Source organism: Desmodus rotundus, chromosome 9 (genome assembly GCF_022682495.2).
Source record: "Desmodus rotundus isolate HL8 chromosome 9, HLdesRot8A.1, whole genome shotgun sequence".
Classification (NCBI taxonomy): Eukaryota; Metazoa; Chordata; class Mammalia; order Chiroptera; family Phyllostomidae; genus Desmodus; species Desmodus rotundus.
The window spans coordinates 37,076,454-37,096,216 of NC_071395.1; the positions used below are offsets into that span (position 1 = coordinate 37,076,454).

At 59.8% G+C, this 19,763-nt stretch overlaps 2 protein-coding genes across 10 annotated transcripts in view; one reads left to right on the top strand and one right to left on the bottom strand.

Annotated features, from left to right (window-relative positions):
- Positions 1-133: 133 nt before the first annotated feature.
- Positions 134-2,422, top strand: GPX4 (glutathione peroxidase 4; the record flags this gene model as incomplete). Its single annotated transcript, XM_053911962.1, is given in 7 exon segments — positions 134-196; positions 1,140-1,234; positions 1,308-1,452; positions 1,580-1,731; positions 1,824-1,848; positions 2,035-2,094; positions 2,170-2,422. Coding segments are annotated over 7 exon segments (573 nt in total), but the record flags the coding sequence as incomplete, so codon positions are not given.
- A 1,130-nt stretch (positions 2,423-3,552) lies between these two features.
- Positions 3,553-19,763, bottom strand: part of SBNO2 (strawberry notch homolog 2) — a 49,291-nt gene continuing 33,080 nt past the window's right edge. For 4 of the 9 annotated variants that reach the window (XM_053910733.2, XM_053910732.2, XM_053910731.2 and 1 more), the window contains 28 exons: positions 19,324-19,485; positions 17,607-17,690; positions 17,218-17,314; positions 16,628-16,782; positions 16,241-16,374; positions 16,074-16,164; positions 15,848-15,991; positions 13,663-13,780; positions 13,171-13,276; positions 12,579-12,732; positions 11,508-11,684; positions 10,905-11,002; positions 10,129-10,211; positions 9,446-9,730; positions 9,090-9,259; positions 8,484-8,615; positions 7,864-7,999; positions 7,623-7,735; positions 7,425-7,496; positions 7,236-7,344; positions 6,983-7,057; positions 6,755-6,898; positions 6,188-6,282; positions 6,019-6,111; positions 5,729-5,860; positions 5,286-5,362; positions 4,811-5,001; positions 3,553-4,725 (listed from right to left, as the gene is read on the bottom strand). In XM_053910733.2, coding sequence (XP_053766708.1) covers positions 4,232-4,725; positions 4,811-5,001; positions 5,286-5,362; positions 5,729-5,860; positions 6,019-6,111; positions 6,188-6,282; positions 6,755-6,898; positions 6,983-7,057; positions 7,236-7,344; positions 7,425-7,496; positions 7,623-7,735; positions 7,864-7,999; positions 8,484-8,615; positions 9,090-9,259; positions 9,446-9,730; positions 10,129-10,211; positions 10,905-11,002; positions 11,508-11,684; positions 12,579-12,732; positions 13,171-13,276; positions 13,663-13,780; positions 15,848-15,991; positions 16,074-16,164; positions 16,241-16,374; positions 16,628-16,782; positions 17,218-17,314; positions 17,607-17,690; positions 19,324-19,485 — 3,921 coding nt within the window. In that variant the 3' untranslated portion in view covers positions 3,553-4,231. Of the gene's footprint in view, positions 4,726-4,810; positions 5,002-5,285; positions 5,382-5,728; positions 5,861-6,018; positions 6,112-6,187; positions 6,283-6,754; positions 6,899-6,982; positions 7,058-7,235; positions 7,345-7,424; positions 7,497-7,622; positions 7,736-7,863; positions 8,000-8,483; positions 8,616-9,089; positions 9,260-9,445; positions 9,731-10,128; positions 10,212-10,904; positions 11,003-11,507; positions 11,685-12,578; positions 12,733-13,170; positions 13,277-13,662; positions 13,781-15,847; positions 15,992-16,073; positions 16,165-16,240; positions 16,375-16,627; positions 16,783-17,217; positions 17,315-17,606; positions 17,691-19,323; positions 19,486-19,763 lie in introns of those variants that run through there. The other 5 variants (XM_053910735.2, XM_053910739.2, XM_053910734.2 and 2 more) reach the window with 4 other exon arrangements.

Sequence of the window (19,763 nt, forward strand, 5' to 3'; positions counted from 1 at the left end):
GGACTCTGGTGGGCGTGGCCGAGGGCGGGGAGGCGAGGCGCGCCAGCGCCCGTCCATTGGTCGGCTCGGCGTGGGGTGGAGCCGCTACTTTTCAGGAGCCCCCTCCGCTGCGATGAACTTAAGCCGCTTGTGCCGTCTGCTGAAGCCGGCCCTTGTGTGCGGGGCTCTGGCAGCGCCAGGTCTGGCCAGCACCATGGTGAGCGCAGCGCTGGCGGCCGGGCCGGCGGGCCGTTGGGGCGGACGCGCGGCCTCCACGGCGACCTTGGGTGGGAGGGCACCGTCCCGCGTGCACGCGAGGCGGCTGTCGGGGTCGTGAATAGAGCAAAGGCCGGGGTATGGGCGGGGTCATGGCCGGGGGCGGTGTCCGCGGGATCAGCGGGCAAAGCCTAAACGGTTGGGACTTTCGGGCCGCGCAGCGGCTGCTCCCGAGGGCAACTTGGGGGTACCCTCGACTGCTGGCGCCCAGGCTGGATCCCGCAGAGTGAGGGCGCCCCTTGGGATGGTTAATCCGACGTCCCTCCCCCGCCCTGTACGCCCTGGGACACTGCGCAGTGGCGTCACAGATGGGCGGCCGGGAGCCCTAGTTACCGGTCCTTTGTTCCCCGGACGCGGCACTCGGTGGGCACCGGCGCATCTGTAGAAGGATTGGCATGGGCCGCGCAGCCGCCTGCTCCCGGGGTCGCTGCAAACGGCGGCGCCGGTTGCCGGGCAGGCGGCAGCGCCGCCGCCGCCCCCCCAGGCGGCGGAAGGCACGGGCCTGCGGGCGCCAGAGGGCGCGCCCCCGCCGGAAGGAACCCTGTCCGGAATGCCTGGAACAAGCACAGCCCGCGGCCTTGGAGAGTGGCTGTTGTGTCGATGATCAGGATCCGGTGCGCGCGGGGCCCCCACACCCGCCAGTGGCGCCCCCCGCCCGCTGGGGCACCTGGCAGGATCCCCAACCCTTCCTGGGCCTCGGTGTCTGCGGTTAAACACGCCCCACTGCACAGGGTGCGTGCACCTTTGAGAAGGAGGAGCCCTCACTTTTTACTTGCTCCAGGGCCCTTTTCCACCTGGGATCTCCTCCTCCCTTGGGGACCGAGTTGGCTGGTGTCTCCACGGCCCGAGGTCCACCAGCTGCTCAGCGCACCTTTGCCTTGCAGTGCGCCTCCCGCGACGACTGGCGCTGTGCTCAGTCCATGCACGAGTTCTCAGCCAAGGACATCGACGGGCACATGGTTAACCTGGACAAGTACCGGTGCGTACCTGCCAGCCTGGTGGGGGAGGCAGAGGGAAGGCCAGCGGCTCTGACTACCCCATTTCATCTCCAGGGGCTTCGTGTGCATCGTCACCAACGTGGCCTCGCAATGAGGCAAAACAGACGTAAACTACACTCAGCTCGTCGACCTGCACGCCCGATATGCCGAGTGTGGTTTACGGATCCTGGCTTTCCCTTGCAACCAGTTCGGGAGGCAGGTGCGCGCCTTGTGTCCCTGGTTGTCCTGTGCGTGGACATGGGGAGAGGGTCTGGGTTCGCGGAAGTGGGGACCAAAATGGGGTACACATTTCTTCCCACTGACCCAAGCACCCTTGCTTGCCATAGGAGCCAGGGACTAATGCAGAGATCAAAGAGTTCGCTGCCGGCTATAATGTCAAATTCGATATGTATAGCAAGATCTGTGTGAATGGGGATGACGCCCACCCGCTGTGGAAGTGGATGAAAGTCCAGCCCAAGGGAAGGGGCATCCTGGGAAAGTGAGTGGGGGGAGGGCAGGGCAGGATGCCTCCCCGGGGGATGGTGCTGCAGTTGCCATGGGATTTCTCATGATTTGTCACTTCCTTTGTAGTGCCATCAAGTGGAACTTCACCAAGGTAAGGAAGGGCTTTGTGGGGCAGAATGGGCCAGGACTGTGTCTGAGGCCAGCTCAGTGCCCCCTACCCCAAGAGCCATAGGCTTGGCCCTAATGGGGCAGCGGGTGGAGGCTGCTTGCTTGTCCCCAACCCCCTTGCAGGGGCCCCATAGCGGTGGCCTCATGCTAACGCTACCTGTCCTGGCAGTTCCTCATTGACAAGAACGGCTGCGTAGTGAAGCGGTATGGTCCCATGGAAGAGCCCCTGGTAAGTGCCTTTCCAGGGAGCCTGCTGGGGGTGGGTTTACCAAAAGAGGTATCCCTGACCCTGCTTCCCCCACAGGTCATAGAGAAGGACCTGCCCTGCTACCTGTAGCTCCACAAGTGTGTACCCTCCATCCGAGCCCACCACCCGTGCCCCTCGGAGCCTTCCACCCGGCACCCATGACAGTCTGTCTAAAAACCAGCCTGCTGGTGGGGCAGACCTGAGAACCTGGCGTGCACCCCTGCCGGAGGAAGGCCCTTGGCCCGGCCTGGATCGTAGCTCGGCATCCCCACCCCCTGGCTGTCTTGTGGGAATAAAACATACAAATTGGCCTGCTGGGTACTTCTGCTTCCCTGGGGGGTAACCATGGGGGCAGAGTTCCCTTAGGGTTCAGAGGGCTGCACCCACTCTGCAGCCCTGCCTCTAATCTTGGCAGCCCCACCCCATGGGCACTGGCAAGAACTGATCCTCCAGGTTTCTAACTGGTACTATTCCTGGCCCAGGGCCTTAACCTGACCGGAGGCAGCTGTTTGGGGCCTGCCCAGGGTGATGGTCTTCCCCAGTGGGAAGAGGGGAGCCAGGCATCTGGGGCTGAGCATCCGCCAAGCTGTTCCTGGCACACAGCCATGCTTGACAGGGCCTGGTAAATAGACTGGCTTCAGTAGATTGTGTGGATGCTGAGCCAGGGCACCCAAGCCTCCTCATGGTCCTCACTTGTAAACAGGAGTAGTTGTTCACAGTCCTCCCCAGAAGAGTGGGGAATAGCTTGAGGCCAGCAGGTGGGGAGTGGCAAAGCTGGAGATTAGCTATGCCTCCTCCCCAACCCCTGCCCCGCCCCATCTAGTTCCCCAGGGAAAGCCAGCAAGCAAGGAGTGGGGATCTGCAGAGGGAGGTAGCTCCTGCCTACTACTCAGCTTTCTGACTGAAGACGGCTCCCAGGAAGGGCTTGGAGTCCACTCCTACCTCCCATACCAGACCCAGATCTTGGGCCTTCCTGTCCCTGAGCAGCCACCTGTAGAACCAGTACCCCAATACCCCTGAGGAAGCCTTGGGAGGAAACTCAGGCCAAAGCCCTACACACTGCGGGGAGGGGGATATGACACAAATGAGGAACTGGTCTCACCACAAGGGTCTCAGCTGGGTTTTGTCTCTAGGGAGCAAAAGGCAGGCAGGGCAGAGACCATGAGCCTGGCTCAGCCAGTTCAGAGGCAGCTGACCTCTGTCAGGTACTGGTACTGGGACCACACAGTAGACGGATCTCTCCCATCCTGGCTTGTCATCCACAGGGCCAGTGAGTGGGTCGAGTCCTTGTGACCAAAAGCAGTGGCAGAGTGGGTGGGTTTCACACTCCCCACATGCCAGGCATCTCCTACATGCTCCTTGTGGAGGGGACATGTAGTGGCACCTCCACCCTCCCTCCTCACCTCCCCTGCAGTCCAGAGGAGCAGACAGCCTGGGAAGTAGTGAAAAGACACATATATTTAAAAAAGATCTTTTTACATATATACACTTGAATTATAAATACACGTAGAAATCAGGGACCGCCCACCACCCCTCCAGTTCCACAGGCAGATTCTGGGGCCTGGAAGAGGCACTTGGGCAATAATTTAGGGAGCAGAGAGCAGGTAGGGGGATTGCATATATTAATGGGGGGGGGTTCTGCCCCACACAGCCTCCCAGAGACAAAGGCCCTGAGAACCGAACCGGGGGTTTCCTGAGTTTCCAGCTCTCGGGGCCACCCAGTTTTGTGTATTTCAGGGGTTCTGGTCTTTCCAGGCCTGATGGGGTGGGCTGGGGAGGAGAGTCCCACCCAGGCCTGGAGGGCAGGAGTGAAGAGGGGAGGGGCACCCTCCGCCCCCAGGCCCCACCTGAGTCCGAGTGGGACGTGCACACTCACTGCTCCACCGCACGGGGCGGCAGCATGTTGAGGGGTCTGCCCAGGCACTGGCCGGGGAAGGCACTGCAGTGGAGGCCTTGGTTGGCTGGATGAGGGGCGGGCTAGCCCCCCTTCCTCTCAGTAGTTGGCAGGGGGACCTGCCCTGCTCACCATCCACTTTGGTACAAGACCATGCCTGTGGCATATTACAGATAAATAAGTTTTGTCCAGGGAGAACGCCTGGCTGTGTGCTAAAGCCCAGGCCTAGGAGTTGGGGAAAGGGGGGCTGAACTGGATGACGCTCTGCCGCTCAGGGCCCCCACCACTCCCTGGCACACCCACAATCCCTGCACCGCCACCCAGTGCCCCAGGGGGCTCTGGAGGTGGCACAGCATTGAAGGAACGCATCATGTCCTCTAGCACCTCTTTGAAGTTGATGTTGCAGCCCTGGTGCATGAGAGCTGCAGGGTCAGCTGGGGCACTGGGGGAGCCCAGCAGCAGTCCGCTGGGGGTGGGAATAGGGTCTGGGGGAAGTGGAAAGGCGAAGGGTGAGGGCGGTGGGAAGACCTGGGCTGGCGGGCTGTATGTGAGGTCTAGGACCTCACTGGGGCCGCAGGGCAGCGAGAGTGGGCGCAGGGCTGGTGGCGGCAGTGGCAGTGGATAGCCCTGGCCTTGCACATTCTTGCGCTTCACATCTGCATCCATGAGTTGCAGCTCCTGTAGCACTCGGGGCATACAGCTCTCAGGGATCTTGATGCCTGCAGGGCACGTGGAGGATGGTGGGTCGAGGCCTCTGGTACAGCACCCCCCACCCCCACACCCCCTTTCTGCTGGCACGCTCACCAACTTGCTTTTTCTTGTCTTTGGTCTTAAGGCGAACGATCTGCAGGTAGCTGCTGCTGGTAACGTCAGCCATGACGGCAGCGATGCGGCCCCACACGCGTAATAGTGCCCCGCACAGCATGTAGTGGTGCCGCAGCCTCAGGCCCTGCACACAGTCCTTGCCCTCCTGCACCAGCCGGCATTGCCGGTTCCTGCGTGGCAGGCAGGGAGGCTCAGACACACAGTGCCCCACGTACCTACCCCCAACGACCCTGCAGCTCCTCCCCAAGCCCCATAGGTTCCTGCCCCATAGGTTCCTCCCCCATTCTAGCACCGCTTATCTCTGTAAGTGCCACCTCCTGGGGGTCCTGGGATGCTCCAGATGCCCAAAGTGCCCTTGCCCTGTGTAGCGTGTGCGGACCATAACTAGTAGAGCTGCCCAGAGAAAATGGGACAGTGCTATCCGATGCGGTGCACCCCCCAACCCAGTCCTCACCACGAGGTATGGCTGCAGTGCTTCAGCGACAAGGTGTAGTTACTCTCCCAGGGCTCCCTGGCTTCGTCTGCTGTCACCTAGGGACACATAGTCATGCTAGACCCTGAATGAAAGGCCCATCCACACTTCTACTACCCTGAGGCTCAGTGTGCTCCCGGCCCACCCACCTCACACCTGGTGGCCCCCTCTTGGTGGCCAGCTGGAAGCCCTCTCAGGGAGGGGTCACAGCAGGGCAACCAGAGTAACAGAGATACATAAATCTGGGGACTTGGGCATCCTGGGGCCTCCCTGTCCGTCTCCTCCCCTGCCCCTGCCCCTACCCGGTGGAACTTCCGGCACAGGCTGTCACAGCAGGGCAACCAGAGTAACAGAGATACATAAATCTGGGGACTTGGGCATCCTGGGGCCTCCCTGTCCGTCTCCTCCCCTGCCCCTGCCCCTACCCGGTGGAACTTCCGGCACAGGCTGTCGAAGGTCTCCAGTTGGCTCTGCCGGCCAATATTGGGCTTGTACACGGTGAAGAGCTTGTTGTGGTTCTGCTCGGCCAAGAGGCAGCTTGGCTTGTTGCCACGAGCCTAGGCAGGGGGTCTTGTGAGGTTGGGACAGGCAGCCGCATGTCCCAGATGGGGGTCCCCAATGCAGCTGTGCTGGGGAGGGCGTGAGGCTGGAAGCTGAACCTCTACCCTTCCAGCACTGTCTGCCCTTCCCCAAGTTGGCCCCTAGGACTGCCCACCTTGTAGGAGAGGTAGAAGCCATCATGGGGGCCTGTCAGCTCCAGTGACTTGGTGTATGCCTCCTCCCACTTCAGGCCACGGTCCACGGTGATCTGCCACAGCATTCAGGCATTAGGGGCAGGGGCGGGTGCTTGGGGCAGGGGTCAGGGCAGGCCATTGCCCTCTCACCTTGTACAAGACCACCTGCCCGTCCTGAGGGTGTCCAGGGGCCAGGAACACCTGCTGGCTCTCTTCGTAGATCTCTTCGATGCCTGGAGCCAGGTCTGGAGAGGACACCAGGGTGAGCAGGGTCCCACCCGGGGGCCATGTCTCCTCACTCAAGTGAGGCCCAGTGTTGTTCAGCTGACTCCAGTTTCTGAGCTTTGGGGGGGTGTCAATTCCAAGTTTTTAGGTGGCTGTAGAGGGGGAGGTTCCCCCAGCAGAACCGGCTTTGTCCTGACCTTGCCCACACTCTGGATTGCGAGTAGCCCCTCCAGTCCGGTGGCCTGGGGTCCCAACTACAATGTGCAGGTCACTCACACCAGGTGTGACCAGACAGCGTGCCTCTTGGGGTCCCTCTCTGCATGGCTGTCCTGGGGACAGTTAGGTAGGGGTCTACATCCTCTGCAGAGTTTATGAATAAAGCTTTATTTGTAAGAGACCCCTCAGCCCTTGGTGTGCTTGGTGAGGGCCTGGTAAGTGGGGTGCTAGAGGTCAGTTCCTTTAGGCCCCTCCTTCTCCCCTGGGGGCACTCACCCAGAATGCCCATGTCGTATTTGCCTTCCTTCTTGTCCACCTCAATGAGGTGGTCAAAGGTGTCAGAGAAGTACTGGAACAGCGCGTTCTGCTTGTGCACCTCCAGCCCCAGGATTCGGTTGAGGAACTTGGTGATGGAGCAGTCTGGGGGGCAGGAGGGCCTCAGCTTGCATCCTCCCCACTCGCCCACTCCTCACCCAGCCCACCTGGAGGGTAAAGGGGACTCACCCTTCTCTACATCCAGGCAGCCGGACCTGGACTCCCGCCCACCGATGCCAACCGATAGCAGGCCCTGCTTCATGTCTACAGGAGGAGAGGGCTTTTGTATGTGCCCTTTGCCCCAGCCCACCCCTGCTCCCTCTGCCGCCACAGTCCCTTTGGTGGGTGTTGGAGGGATCTTTAGACACAAATTCAGTCTACCAATCCCAGTGCCCCAAACTGGCCCCCCAGGAAGACCCCATGTGCCACGCCCCCAGCTCACCCCGGAAGAAAGCGGCGTCCCCTCCTGGGTAGCCCTGGGGTAGGGGCACCTTGTTCTCTGTCTGGCTCAGGATGGTGGTGAGGACGCAGCTGAGGGCCCGGGCGCCATACTGAGCAGAAGGGCCAGGTCAGAGGCTGGGCTCGGGCACCGGGGACCCCTCCTCTCCAGAACCCCCAACCTCTCTGATACCTTGTTCTCAAAGTTGTACTTGCTCAGGTCTCGGGACTCAGTGGCTCTACGGTCCCCGTGTGTCAGAGCCCCCTGTCGGGGATGGGGGAGCCTTCACACACTGCCCACATTCTTCCCCACTCCCCTCCTCAGGTGGCCCCCCAACAGCCCCCATGACCAACCCCCACGCACTCACTTGGGCCCAGCCCAACCACTCACCAGGCTCTCTAGTCGCTTGGCGACAATGGAGGCAAACCTGCGCTCTCCAGCCAACTCTGAGATGAGGAAGATGTATTCTGGTGCAGAGACTTGATTGGACCGATGGGTCCGGCCTAGAGACACAAGGGCTCTCAGGGGCCACCCTGATGGGGTGGGGCCAAGGCGAGGGCATTCCTGGGGCAGGACAGGGGCAAGGCCTGGGTATCCTGGGTAGGGTGTCCTGGGGAGGGGCAGGGCTCACCAAATTGCTGGATGGCACGGTCAGCACTCCAAGGCAGCTCAAGTGTCATGTGGACCCGGCGCCGCTGGTTCTGGACCCGACGATCAGCTTGGAGAGAGACTCCAGAGCTGGAAGCCTCTGAGATGATGGCCACAAGCTAGGGGGACGAGAATGGGTCAGGTTGGTGGGGCAGGTGGTGCCTGCTCTTCCTTGCGCAAATACCTCATATGCCCTGGGTCACCCTGATGTGTTTAAGGTGACCCACGTAGCAAGTTGAGGTGTACTCTATGGGGTGGGGGCCCTGTGGGCTTAGAATAAAATGTGGACCATCCCTAGGTCACCCCTGGAGGGAGTGGCTGCCCCACCACTGCCTGCTTTCCCGATGTTTTTTCAGGCAGCTTTCACCAGGGGGTAAAGGTAAGGCAGCCAGGGAGACCTGTATCCCCCACCTTGGGCACATACGCTCAAGCAAAACATACTCACATGCACACAGCCACAATGGGGCTGGAGTGATCAGTGGTCCGGGGCCAGCCCGTTAAGACTCAGGACCCCTGCACCTCCTGTCTAGCAGACCCTCACTAGCTTTTCCTCCCCACCCATGTACACTGGCACACAGGGGTACCCGCCTCCACATCCCCCACCTTTTCCCCTCTCATGAAGCGCTCCTTCTCCCTGAGGTTCACGTGGTCGATGGAGAGGCCCTGCTCCGCCCGAGACTCGAAGGCCACAGTCCCGTCAGACCTGGACACCACACGGCCCTTCCTACCAGTCATCTGTGGCAGGGCAGGAGCAAGGGACAGGCTGTCAGACTGTGTGGCTGCATAGGGGCTGGTCCCCGTGTATCTCAGTTTCTGCATCTCCCCCCACCCAGCCTCTGCCCTGGGTAAGGAGAAGGGCTGTGGGCCCTGGGCCAGAACATGACCTCTGCCCTGGTACCAGCCACATGGGGCTACAGAGGATCTGAGGCGGCACCACAGGGACATCCCAAGAAAGAGTGTAGTGTGGGTGGGGAGAGGACAGGCAGAGAAAACTGCGGGGGATGGGGGTCCAACCTGGGGTCTGAGACTGCACCCAGAACCCACAGGCCCAGGGGCACGTAGGGTGTTGTGGGAGGTGAGCATACCTCCCTCCAATGGATGCTGGACCCTGCGGTTGGCTCCCCAACCTCACAGTGCTGGTAGGGACTTGGATCAGCCACCAGGGGGCACCAGAGTCTGAGTCCTAATGGGAGCCCTTCTGGAGCTCACCTCTGCCACATGTTCAGGGCCCCCCAGCTGGTCGATGAGCTCGTCCAGGGTGTTGACTGGCAGCTCCCGGCCCAGCACATGCACCTTGGCCAACAGTTCCTGTTTTAGCCGCTCCACCCGCTCCAGGATACCAGGTCCATGGGGGTCCCGCTGTGGGGGGCACAGGAGGCCTGTGGGGGCCGCAGGGTCAGGGGGTGACCAGCCAGGTGACCTGACCAAAACCCCACCCACAGGAGAACTCAGCCTTGAGTCCTCGAGGATGAGGGGTTCCCTCTAGCCTCAGGGACAGCCAGGTGCAGGGGAAGTATAGGGGCCCCGACATTCTCCCTAACCCCAGACTGCCTGTGTGTACCCACCTCTGCTGCTGACTGGCCATGGGGCGCTGAACTCCCCTCTCTGAACCTGTTCCCCAGCTGTAAAGAGGGGAAACCCTGCGTCACCGTCCTCACCACGGTTGTCAGCAGGGAGCCCCACAGCATCCACGATAACCACATCATCGTCCACCAGGGACTCGGGGGAGGAGTGGAAGTCGCTGTCCAGGCCGGCATCTGACTCGGTGCTGCTGTCATCACTGATTCGGATCACGCCTGCCATGTCGTATGCTGGCCTGGACACCTTGGCCCCTCGGCCCCTAGGCCGCCCTGAAGAGGAGGAGTCAGGGGTCACCTCGGCCCAGCCTTGATCCTTCCTCCTGTGTGGGTCTGACTTGGGGGCCAGTTCATGGCAACTCACAAGCGGGCATTGCAGCTGGAGGCTGCCCCCACCAGATCTCCTGGGAAACTGCAGTCAGGGCACCCTGTGCCTGTTGACCCCCAGGTGCCCCCCTGCAGATGGTATGTGGTTTCACTCCGCCCTACCCCTCCTTTGCAGGTGGATGGTGGGAAAGGGTCACCCCCTGAAGCAGAGGGAGCAGCGGGAGTGACTGGCTGACATGGGATGACACTCAGAAAGGAGGGACTGAGAGAGGCAGCAGGAGAGAGGATGGGAGGCAGCCCCAGGAGGGCCACAAGCCAAGGCTGCAGGCAGGATGGGCACTTACGTTTTCTCTTACTGCCTGCTCCTCTGTCTCGCTTTCTTTTGGTTGAAGGAAAGTGCTTCTGAATTAGTGACAGAAAGACGCCCCTGAAGGTGACAAGCGGAGTTTATCCTTACTACGAGGATGAGCACGCTGCCTGACAGGAGACCTGGAGGGGGCGCCAACCTGTGTGCAGTGCTGTCTGAAGGACAGTCTCAAGGGGGCGGTTTTGCTGTGAGGCACTGGGTGTGGCCTGGGGTGCTGGGTGGAGCTGACCAACTCTGAGAGACAAGGGGGTGGACACATTCAGTGACTCCCAAGATCAGGGCAGGTAGGGTGGGTGCGTGGGCCTGGGGGCTTCCTGGAGAAGGACGGCAATGCTGGGCCGTGGGGGCTGAGCCAGAAGGAGCTGCCATGCTGGACCCTTGCTCACCATGGGCTAGGAGGAGAGACTTGGGGGTTTGGGGACCCTGAGGGTCAGTCCCTACATTTTGAGAAGTCTTCCTTAAAACAGCGCCATCCCCATGTGAGACAGGCTCCTGGAAGCTTCATTCTGAAGTCTTGGGACACTCCAATGACCCTCTGATCCCCGAGCTCCCACAGTTAATCTTTGCGGCTTTAAAACTAAGCTGGGTCTGAGGTCCCCGAGGACAAGGCTCAGCAAATGTGCCCCGGCCTCCTATGGGTGAAGTCACGGGGCAGGGCCCAGCAACAGGTTACTGCTGGGGAGGCTCAGCAAGCCACAGCGTGAGGGGTTCTCTGGAGTGGCCACCTGGCCTGCCCCCACGTTCATCACTCACTCAGCGGCTGAGACGAAGCAGTCAAGCTGCCCATCCTTCTCATCCAGCACCTCTCGCGTCCGTGCCTCGCCTGTGGACTGCAGCCCAATGACCACGCACTGTGGGGGGCGAGGTGGGAGTGAGCCCGCGTGGAACCCCCTCAACAGCTCTAGAGCATGGCTCTAGACAGGCCCATAGTAAAGCTCCTGAGGCCAGAAACCCAGTGTGCCTCAGTATCTCCCTCCTTCCTCCCCTTGGGTCCCGGCTGGCTGCCAGGCCCCCACACAACCAGACCCACCGGGGAACTCTGAACGGCGGCTGCCATCCGGCCTCAGCTCTCCAGACCCCCTCACTACTGTCGGTTCCTTCTGGGGACCCGGCAGCCCTGGATGTGGAGAGCCCAGGGCAAGGCCACACCTGCCGCCTGCTGCAGGGAGCTGGGGTCAGGCAGGACCAGAACCTTCTGGACCTCAGTTCACTGTCCCCACCCTTGTCCTCCTGGACTTAGCCCAGTCACACTTGGGCTTGTTTGTGATTGTGACAACATTGGTGCCGGATCCACCCACTCGCCCCCTCGTGCATGAACGGAGGGGAGAGGCCCAGCCACCACTGGCGCCAGCTCACCTTGTCCTTGGCCAACTCCTCCTGGGCCAGCTCCACGAGCCGGCGCACCTTGGCGGCGATGCACAAGTACTTGAAAAAGCGCTGGTGGGCTGACCAGAACTGACCCCACAGGGACTTGCGGGACTCCAGGCCAATCCAGTCGGCTGCCTGCTGGAACACGCCCAGGGCCTCGGCCCACTGCAATGACATGCCACACGAGGCCGAACTCGCTACTGCTCAGCTGTCCCCCAGCCCCACCATGCAGGACTGTGGGATTGGGGGTGGGGGGATCATACACAGAGCAACATAGAGGCTCTGCCAATACCTGAGCAGTCAGAAACAGTCAAAAACCAAAACATGTGATGCCACGTGTGGGCCATGATTTCAGAAAGGGGAAGAGGCATCTGCAGTGACTCCGACCAGCAGTCACTTGATTTGTGACACTTTAGACAAAAGACTTGCCCAGGATGATCCTGTTCCCTGGGGACACCGGGCCATGTCTAGGACATCTGTGGCTGTCACAATTGGGGGCTGGGGATGCTCCTGGCATCGAGCGGGTAGGAGCCAGTGATGCTGCACAGCAGCCGGCAGTGCCTGGGATGGGCCCCGCCTATAGAATGACTTGGTCCTGATGGCGGCCGTGCTGAGGAGAAGACCCTGTCTTGGCCTGAGGCAAGGATACAGCACGGGCACAGCCGATGCTCAGGGCTTGTCTCGCGTGGGTGTGATCCAACAGTGAGGACACAGGAACCCACGACACACGAAGGAGACGGTGAAGATTAGGGCCAGGCCACAGCATACAGAGACGTAGACATTGAAAACAGCTGAGGGGCAAAGCGCTCGTGACACCACAGGAAGGGAGGTGGGGCCCACATCACTACAGTCACATAATCATCCCCGCCTTGCAACAGAAACGAGTCTCTGGGCTCCAGCCAAAGACCTCTGCAGGTGGGCTGGCTGCTTCCTCCTTTCTGTAACCTGACAAATCCATGTAGCGTCTTTAAAGACAGGTGCTGAAGGTGATGGGCATAATTTCAAGAGGAAATACACGGTGTGTCCATGCAGTCAGAGACCCCTGGCCACCCTGCTCACCAGCAGGGCTGCTTGGTTGTAGACACGCTCGAAGGTTGGGTCCAGTGGGATTTCCTCAATTCGGAAGGTGACGCCACTGAAGCTGAGCTGGCGTGCAATGTACATGCCACTGACCTTCATGTCCATGGCTACGATCTCCATGGCGCCCACACCCCTGTGGATGGAGACACGGATGCCTGAGCACTGGCAGGGCCCTGGCTGACCACATGCTGAGTCCCACTGAGTGATGGAGCCACTCCATGGAGGGGCTGACATCCAGAGCTGAGCCCTGAAGGGCAAGGAGGGGCCAAGTGCACAGAGGGAATGCAGACAGCAGGTGCAAAGACCCTTTGCCCCCATCCGCCTGATTTTCCTGGGCTGAGGAGGGGCTGTGGGGGATGCAGGAAGAACAGGAAGGGGATCTTTTCCCCAGAATGATAGAAAGTGCTGGACAGAGAAAGGGCAGGATTTGTGTTTTAAGATCCATTTGGTTGCTGCAGGAGTGTGGGCCAGGGTGTGGACTGGGCACACTGGCACCAGTCCTCTGCCTGTGACGAGCAGGGCCCTTGTGGCTCCCCATCCACCCCTGTCATGGACAGGGAGGGGTATTCACCTTTTCTCAATGGCATGCAGAAACTCCTCAAAGGTCCGAAAGGGTGTACCCTCACCCCAGATGCCCAAGCGGCTCATGTAGATCATGTTTCGGGGCTCGGAAGCACCTGGAGGGGAAGGGGTGGGAGTCACCATCAGCTCTTCCTACCCAGCAAGGCTGCAGAAGGATCTTGGACATGGCACAAGAAATGACCCAAGGGCCAGGTATGGGGACCTGAAGGTCCTAGAAAAGTGCCCATAGCCAGGGAGCTGGAGCTAGTTGGTAGAGGGTAGCCCCTGATAGGGGCTGGCATGCACAAAGTGTGGAAGTTATTACTGGCCTGGGGAGAGCAAGCTCCACCTTTGGGCCAGGCTGTGAGGTCACTGAATGCATGGCACTTGTGATACCGCAAACCACCCTCCCCCAACATGGCTGCAATCAGTGACTGCTAATCAATGACTGCATGTGGATGTGATCAGGCTTCTTCCCTGCCCCTGGCAGCTCCCCCCTCACCTGTGGCGCTGGCATACACCACCCTGGCCAGAGGCAGCTTGTTCTGCAGGTCCAGCACGGCCTTGCCCATCTTGGTGGAGCTGGCATTCTTCGCTTTGTGACACTCATCAAACACGATCGTTGGCAGGCATGGGTTAAGGACTGTTCTGGAAGGTGACCATCCCAGCCTACCTCTTCCTGGTTGGTGAGCTCAGCAATGTGCCGATGGGGGGAGGGAGGTGTCTGACCATGGGTGGGGGCCTTGGGGTGTGCAAGGTCACCAGGGCGAGTGGGAAGCAACATCTAGGCCCCTACATGACTACTAAAGGAAATGTGGCATGTGACGGCCTTGCGAAGACCTCACAGACGACACTGACACAGACACCCAACAATGAACATGAAGAGAAGGGAACCTCTGAATAAGAGAGGTGGGCTGTGACTTCCCACGGGGAGCTGAGGTCTCTCTCTATGACTTCTCACAAATCTACACTTACCCCATCAAAAAAAGATATTGAAGAAACAAATTGTAAGATGTAGGAAGTTCTTAATATATTAAGGGGGAAAAGTTAGAGGTACGCATCTCCTTCTGGGGAGCACACCCGCCCTTGCCTTTCAAGCCCCTTTCTTCTTCCCTCCAGGTGTGCTACCTTTGCCTTTCCCTCTGTCAAGTTCCAAGGGCCCTTGTTTTGCTTCTGTAACTTGTTTCCTGAGGCAAAGCAGCCCAGCTGGCTCACTTCTACTACCTCTGTAACCTTCTAAATAAACTTTCTCTTGTAATTAGACAAAAAAGTTACAGGTAAGTATGCTTATCATGGGCCTATTTTAAAAACAAGGCATGTGTCTATACAGATGTGCACATGTACATGTGAAATGCATGTAAAGGGTTGACAGAGGATTTGCAGGATTCAAATGAAAAGGTGAGTCTGGAGCTGAGCGTTCACCCCTTGGGGTCAAACGTTTGCACTGTACTCTTTCACACTACCTTTTCCCCAGGCTATGTGAGGTGTCCTGTGTGTGCCCAGGACACACCAATAACCTTGTTTCTTCTTTGGGCACACAGGGTCCATGTCCCTCTTCTTATCTCTGACTGTGACCGGGAGCTCCAGAGCTGGCCACCCCACTTCTGGAATGGCCCCGAGGACACAGTGAGAAGGGGTGATGGGCTCACACCAGGCTATGTATAACACAGAGACTGGAACCCCCAGGAATGCCCCCGTGACGGGGAAATGACTGAGTAAGAACCGAACAGAGCAGCACGGTACACAGTGACAAACAGACCTGCCCTGGCTCAGGCGGGGAGGACAGTAACATGAGATGGCACACAGGGCACACCCCGGGGAGGGGCGCACAGGAGGATGGGCACCCACAGGACGCCCACAGCACTAAGCCGATCCAGGGCTGCACAGTGGGGATGCGGGGAAGCAACATCCATGCCAGGGGCAGATCCTGGGATTTGGGGGGGGGGGGGGAAGGGGGGCTGCACAAATCCCCAGGAGCTGAGGGCCTCCCATCCAGTGCCTCACTTGGGGGGTGAGCCTGGAGGGCTAGGATTTGCAAAATTGAACGAAGACATGTTAAACTGTACTGTGGCTGCCCCTTTCCTATTCTTTGCTTTTCTAGTCTAGTAGTAGCAGAAGACAAAGTTATCCAAGTTTTGAGAGAGAAGGAGGGAAAGGTTGAGGAACCTCAAAATCTTGGGGTGGGGACAGGAGGAGGAGGAAGGGCTCTGCACTCCATGCCTCTGCCCAGGTGGCATCTTCCCACCACCAAACACCACCCGGAGTCTGTGGTCACAGTCCTGCCAGCTGGAGCCAGGAGGCCCGGCCAGACTGCAAGGGGCGGAGAGCAGCGGTCACGGAGAGGGAGCTTCCGCTGAGGGTGAGCCTCCCAAGTCCTGTGACCTCTGACAGGAAGTCCTCCCACACCAGGATGAAGTTCCTGGCCTCCTAGGATCCAGAAGCCCCTCAAGCTCCTCCTTTGACTGCGCCCCCAAACCCCACCCATGCAGCCACTCCTCTCTCCCCTTGGCCCCGCCTCCTCCAGCCCAGATCTACCCTAGGTGCCCACTCCTTCCCCTTCTCTGACTGCTTCAGTTCCCTCCTCCTCCCACCCTTAGTGCTCAGATGCTCGGTCCCCTCCACCTCCCCCGCCTCTGTGCCTACTCTGACTCCTCCTCCCTTCCCACCCCTCCCACGGGCCAGGATACCACACCATCAAAGGCCTCCCCACACCATTCAAGGATCTGCCGGATGCGCGTGCGATGCTGCCCGCCAGCCTGGCTCTCCCCAATGAGGGCAGAGTAGGTGGCGAACAGGACGCCCTCTGAGGTAGTGTTGTCACCATACTTGATCTGGGGAGAGGGGTGGGCATGGGCATGCTTGCGGGTCACCAGGACCCTTCATTGGGCAACAGGGAGGGGGCTAACCACCCACCTTGCTCAACGCGTGCACCGCGATGTCAAGGGCATTGATGTCGCGCAGGTCACGCTCCGCATCATATTTGAGATCGTTGGAGACGCTGAACCTAAGAGGTGAGGGCTGATGGGTGTCAGCCACCCCCCACCAACCCCACCCAACCCACTTGCCAGGGGAACACTCACCACAAGGACTTCTTGCGGCCCCGCAGGTAGTTCTCAAGGATGATGCCGGCCACCGTGCGCCCTTTGCCCACACCTGCACCGTCGCCAATGAGGAAGCCTGCCCGTTGCCCGCTGGGGAGCAGGATCTCATGTTGCTGCGGGTGTGGGGCAGATATCAGGACCCGCACGTGGGATGGGGTCAGGTGGGCACTGGAAACCTCTCATGGGGTACGGAGGTGGGTGGTGCAGTGAGACCGCCCCCATGTAGTGTGTGGTCAGGTGGGCACGAGACACCTCCTCGTGGGAAAGGCAGGATAGGCACTGCACACTTAACATCCCCCATGAGGTACAGAGTCAAGTAGGGCATTGAGACAGAGGGCAGGGTCAGATGGGAGACTCCGGGTTTACCTGGCAGGCGTAGGTGATGGCCTCCAGCTGCAAGGCAGACAGGACCCCGCTGTCTGAGGCGGGCAGGGTAAGGGTGTAGGTGATGTCCGGGGGCGGGACACTGGACAGCGTGCTGGTCTCCACAACTCGGTCTGGGTGCTGCTTCCCGACCTTGGCTGGAGGGCAGAATCAGGGTCTTAGCTGGGCGGACCAGGATGGGGCGGGACCAAAATGGGGCCCAGCAGAGCAGGGTGGGGGAAGGGGGCCCATCAGTACTTTGCACAGATGAGAGGTGGGCAGACCCATAAAACACTCCCAGGGCAGGGAGGAGGCTAGGCCTGGAGGAGGCGGGCTTACTTTCCATCATACACTCTGAGCCACCTCCACCTTGGTTTTGGACAAGGTTTGGATTACCGCCAGCATTACAGAACCACACCTCCCTCCACCCCTACCATGCCCACCTTCGCTGTTTCAGGGACCCCAGAAGGGGGTGCCCACTGGCAGGAGCCCTGAGGCCCAGTGGGGATGTGCACAACTGTGGTCACCTGCTGGTGGTGACTTCCAGGGGTGTCCTCCCACATGCCAGGGGCCAGGGGAGGCCATGCACTTACACTTGGATGGCACGTAGTCCGCATAGATCTCCGTGTGGCCCAGCTCCTCTGCCTCATCCTCCTCTGCCTCCTCCTCCTCCTCCGGCTGACTCTGAGACTGAAGACCAGTGTCCTCATGGTGGGGACAGTCCTGTTGTCCAGTAAGGCCAGCCTCCCCCAAAGGGCAGGGACCTGATCCACCCAGCCAGCCCAGTGATGGGGATGGTGGGGAGAGAGCCCACCTACCATCCCCAACATGATGCCTCCCAGGACCTCAGTTTCCCCACTTATAAAATGGGCAGACCCTTCTAAGCCAGCCCAGGGTCTAACACACAGTAGGTGCCTGAGTGTGAATGGCCCTCCTTAGTCCCAGGAGGTGCAGGTAGAGCTAGGAAAGGGGCCCAGCTCACCTGGTAGCTGACAAGAAGTGGGGTGCTGGGAAGGGAGGACACAGGGTCCTCAAGGCCAGTAAAAGGACCACTGGGCAGGAACAACTGGAAGAGAGATGAAGGGGCGGGTGGACATGAGCCTGCAGGCTGGATGTGCCAAGGAAGCACCTCGGTAGGAACACCAGCCTGGAGTCAGGCTTTCCAGGCCATCCTCATGCCTCTCTGCCTCCTTCCTGTGGCCTGCCCGCTGGTTCTGGTGAAAGACCCCTCTCCTTGTACAGGCCAAGGACGGGCCTTCTTCCGGGGGTCTGGTGGCCAAGACCTAATGTATGATTCCAAAACATGCTTCACGGAAGTAACACGTGACCATCCTCATCCTCCTCGGCCCTATGCAGACCCACTGTCCCAGACCAATGACTGTGAGTGCTGGGTACCCCAGACCACAAGTGTCATTTATGGTCTCGGAGGGACAAGGGTCACCAGGGGATTTAGTCACGTGAACCCACTTGATTTTATGACTCCAGCAGTTTCCCAAGGCTAAGAACATGGCCAAAGTTTTTTTTAAAAAGAAAATAAAAGGGAAGTCAGAAACCTATGCTCAAGAACCTCTCTCTCTCTCTCTTTTTTTTTTTTTTGAATTAACAAAAACAAATAGCCTCAGCCAGGTTCCCAGAAGGCTGAGTCAGGGTTCCCGGCGCGTGGGCTGGCTCGCTGCAGAGTACTGCACAGTACAGTACGAGGGTTGGGATTCAGCTGCCCTTACTTCCTCCTCCCAGGGGCTGGGAGCTTCCCGAGCGCCCTGGAAAGTGTGGGGGATGCCAATGTCCATTTGGCTCCTTTGCCCAGATGCTGGGATAGGCCTGGATTGTCCACCAAGGCTGCCAAAGGCAGGGACCTTGCTGGGCTGCCCTGGAGGGCACTCCCTGCCCCCCTGCCAGCCCCACACTGGGTGCCCCTACTGCCTGGTCCTGGGCATGCACTGGAGTCTGGGCCTGTGCATACTTAGGGACCCTGCTCACCTATGACTCTCCTGGACTGGCCTCACTTCCTGGCTCCCACCTGCTCAGGCACAGGGCCCACCACGGACCTTGGGGCACATCAGACTAGGTCCTGTCACAGGGTTCTTTGCACAAGCTGTTCTTGCCACCTGACCTGGCCAATAACTCCTGCTCCAGCCCCAAAGTGACCTCTGCAGAGGGATTCCCACTGCCCTTCTATTCCATCACGTGACTTTACGTTTAGCTAGCCCAAGGTCTCTCCCCCTTGGCACAGCTGAAGCTGAGACTGAGTCACTCTTTGTGGGGGGCCGAACTGAACACTATGGAGGGTTGAGCAGCATCCCTGGCCCCCATGCACTCAACGCCAAGAGCACCCTCAGTTGTGACAACCACGGATATCCCTAGATATGGCCAGGTGTCCCTTGGGGGCAGGACCACTCTGGGTGAGAACCATGAGATATTACATTTCGCTCATATCCTGGGGACCCCTGTCTCCCCAGCAGGTCCAGCACAGAGCAGGGTGTGGAGACCAAGCCACCGAAGACACCAGACAGGGGTGCCCGGCTGTGACACCACTTACACAGGAGGAGGAGTAGGGTGCCCAACACAGGAGCTTCCCCCACAAACCCTCGCATTTTCTGGGCCATAGAGGAAATGTGAGGGTCCTGGACCAACAGCCTCGCTGGTGTCTGAACTGCCCTGATCCTCCTACCAGCCCAGAGGCCTCAGGGTAAACTGACCTTATCGTGGGCGGAGGGGCCGGTGCTCACGTCCCAGATGGTGGGCACCTGACTGAGGCTGTCTGCGGGCAGGAAGTCAGGGGTGTCTGCGATGTCCGAGAGGGAGTCCACAGATGAGGAGAAGATGGAGGCATTGGAGAGGTCATCGAGGTACGAGGATTCCTGGAAGACAGGCTGGGTGAGGGTGGGCTCGGGCAGCCCTGTGACAGGCACACAGGGGGCAGCCATGGGGCAGATGCTGCCCAGTGCAAGTGGAACAAAGCTCCGACACTGGCTGTGACATGGATGAACCCTGAAAATACAACACCCATGAGAGAGGCCAGACCCCACAAGCTGTGCACTGGCTCCACTGAGGTGACACCAGAAGAAGGTGACACCTGCTCCATGCCTTCCCTGGCCCATTCCTGTGGAGGAGGTGACACCAGTGTAAGGATTTGTTA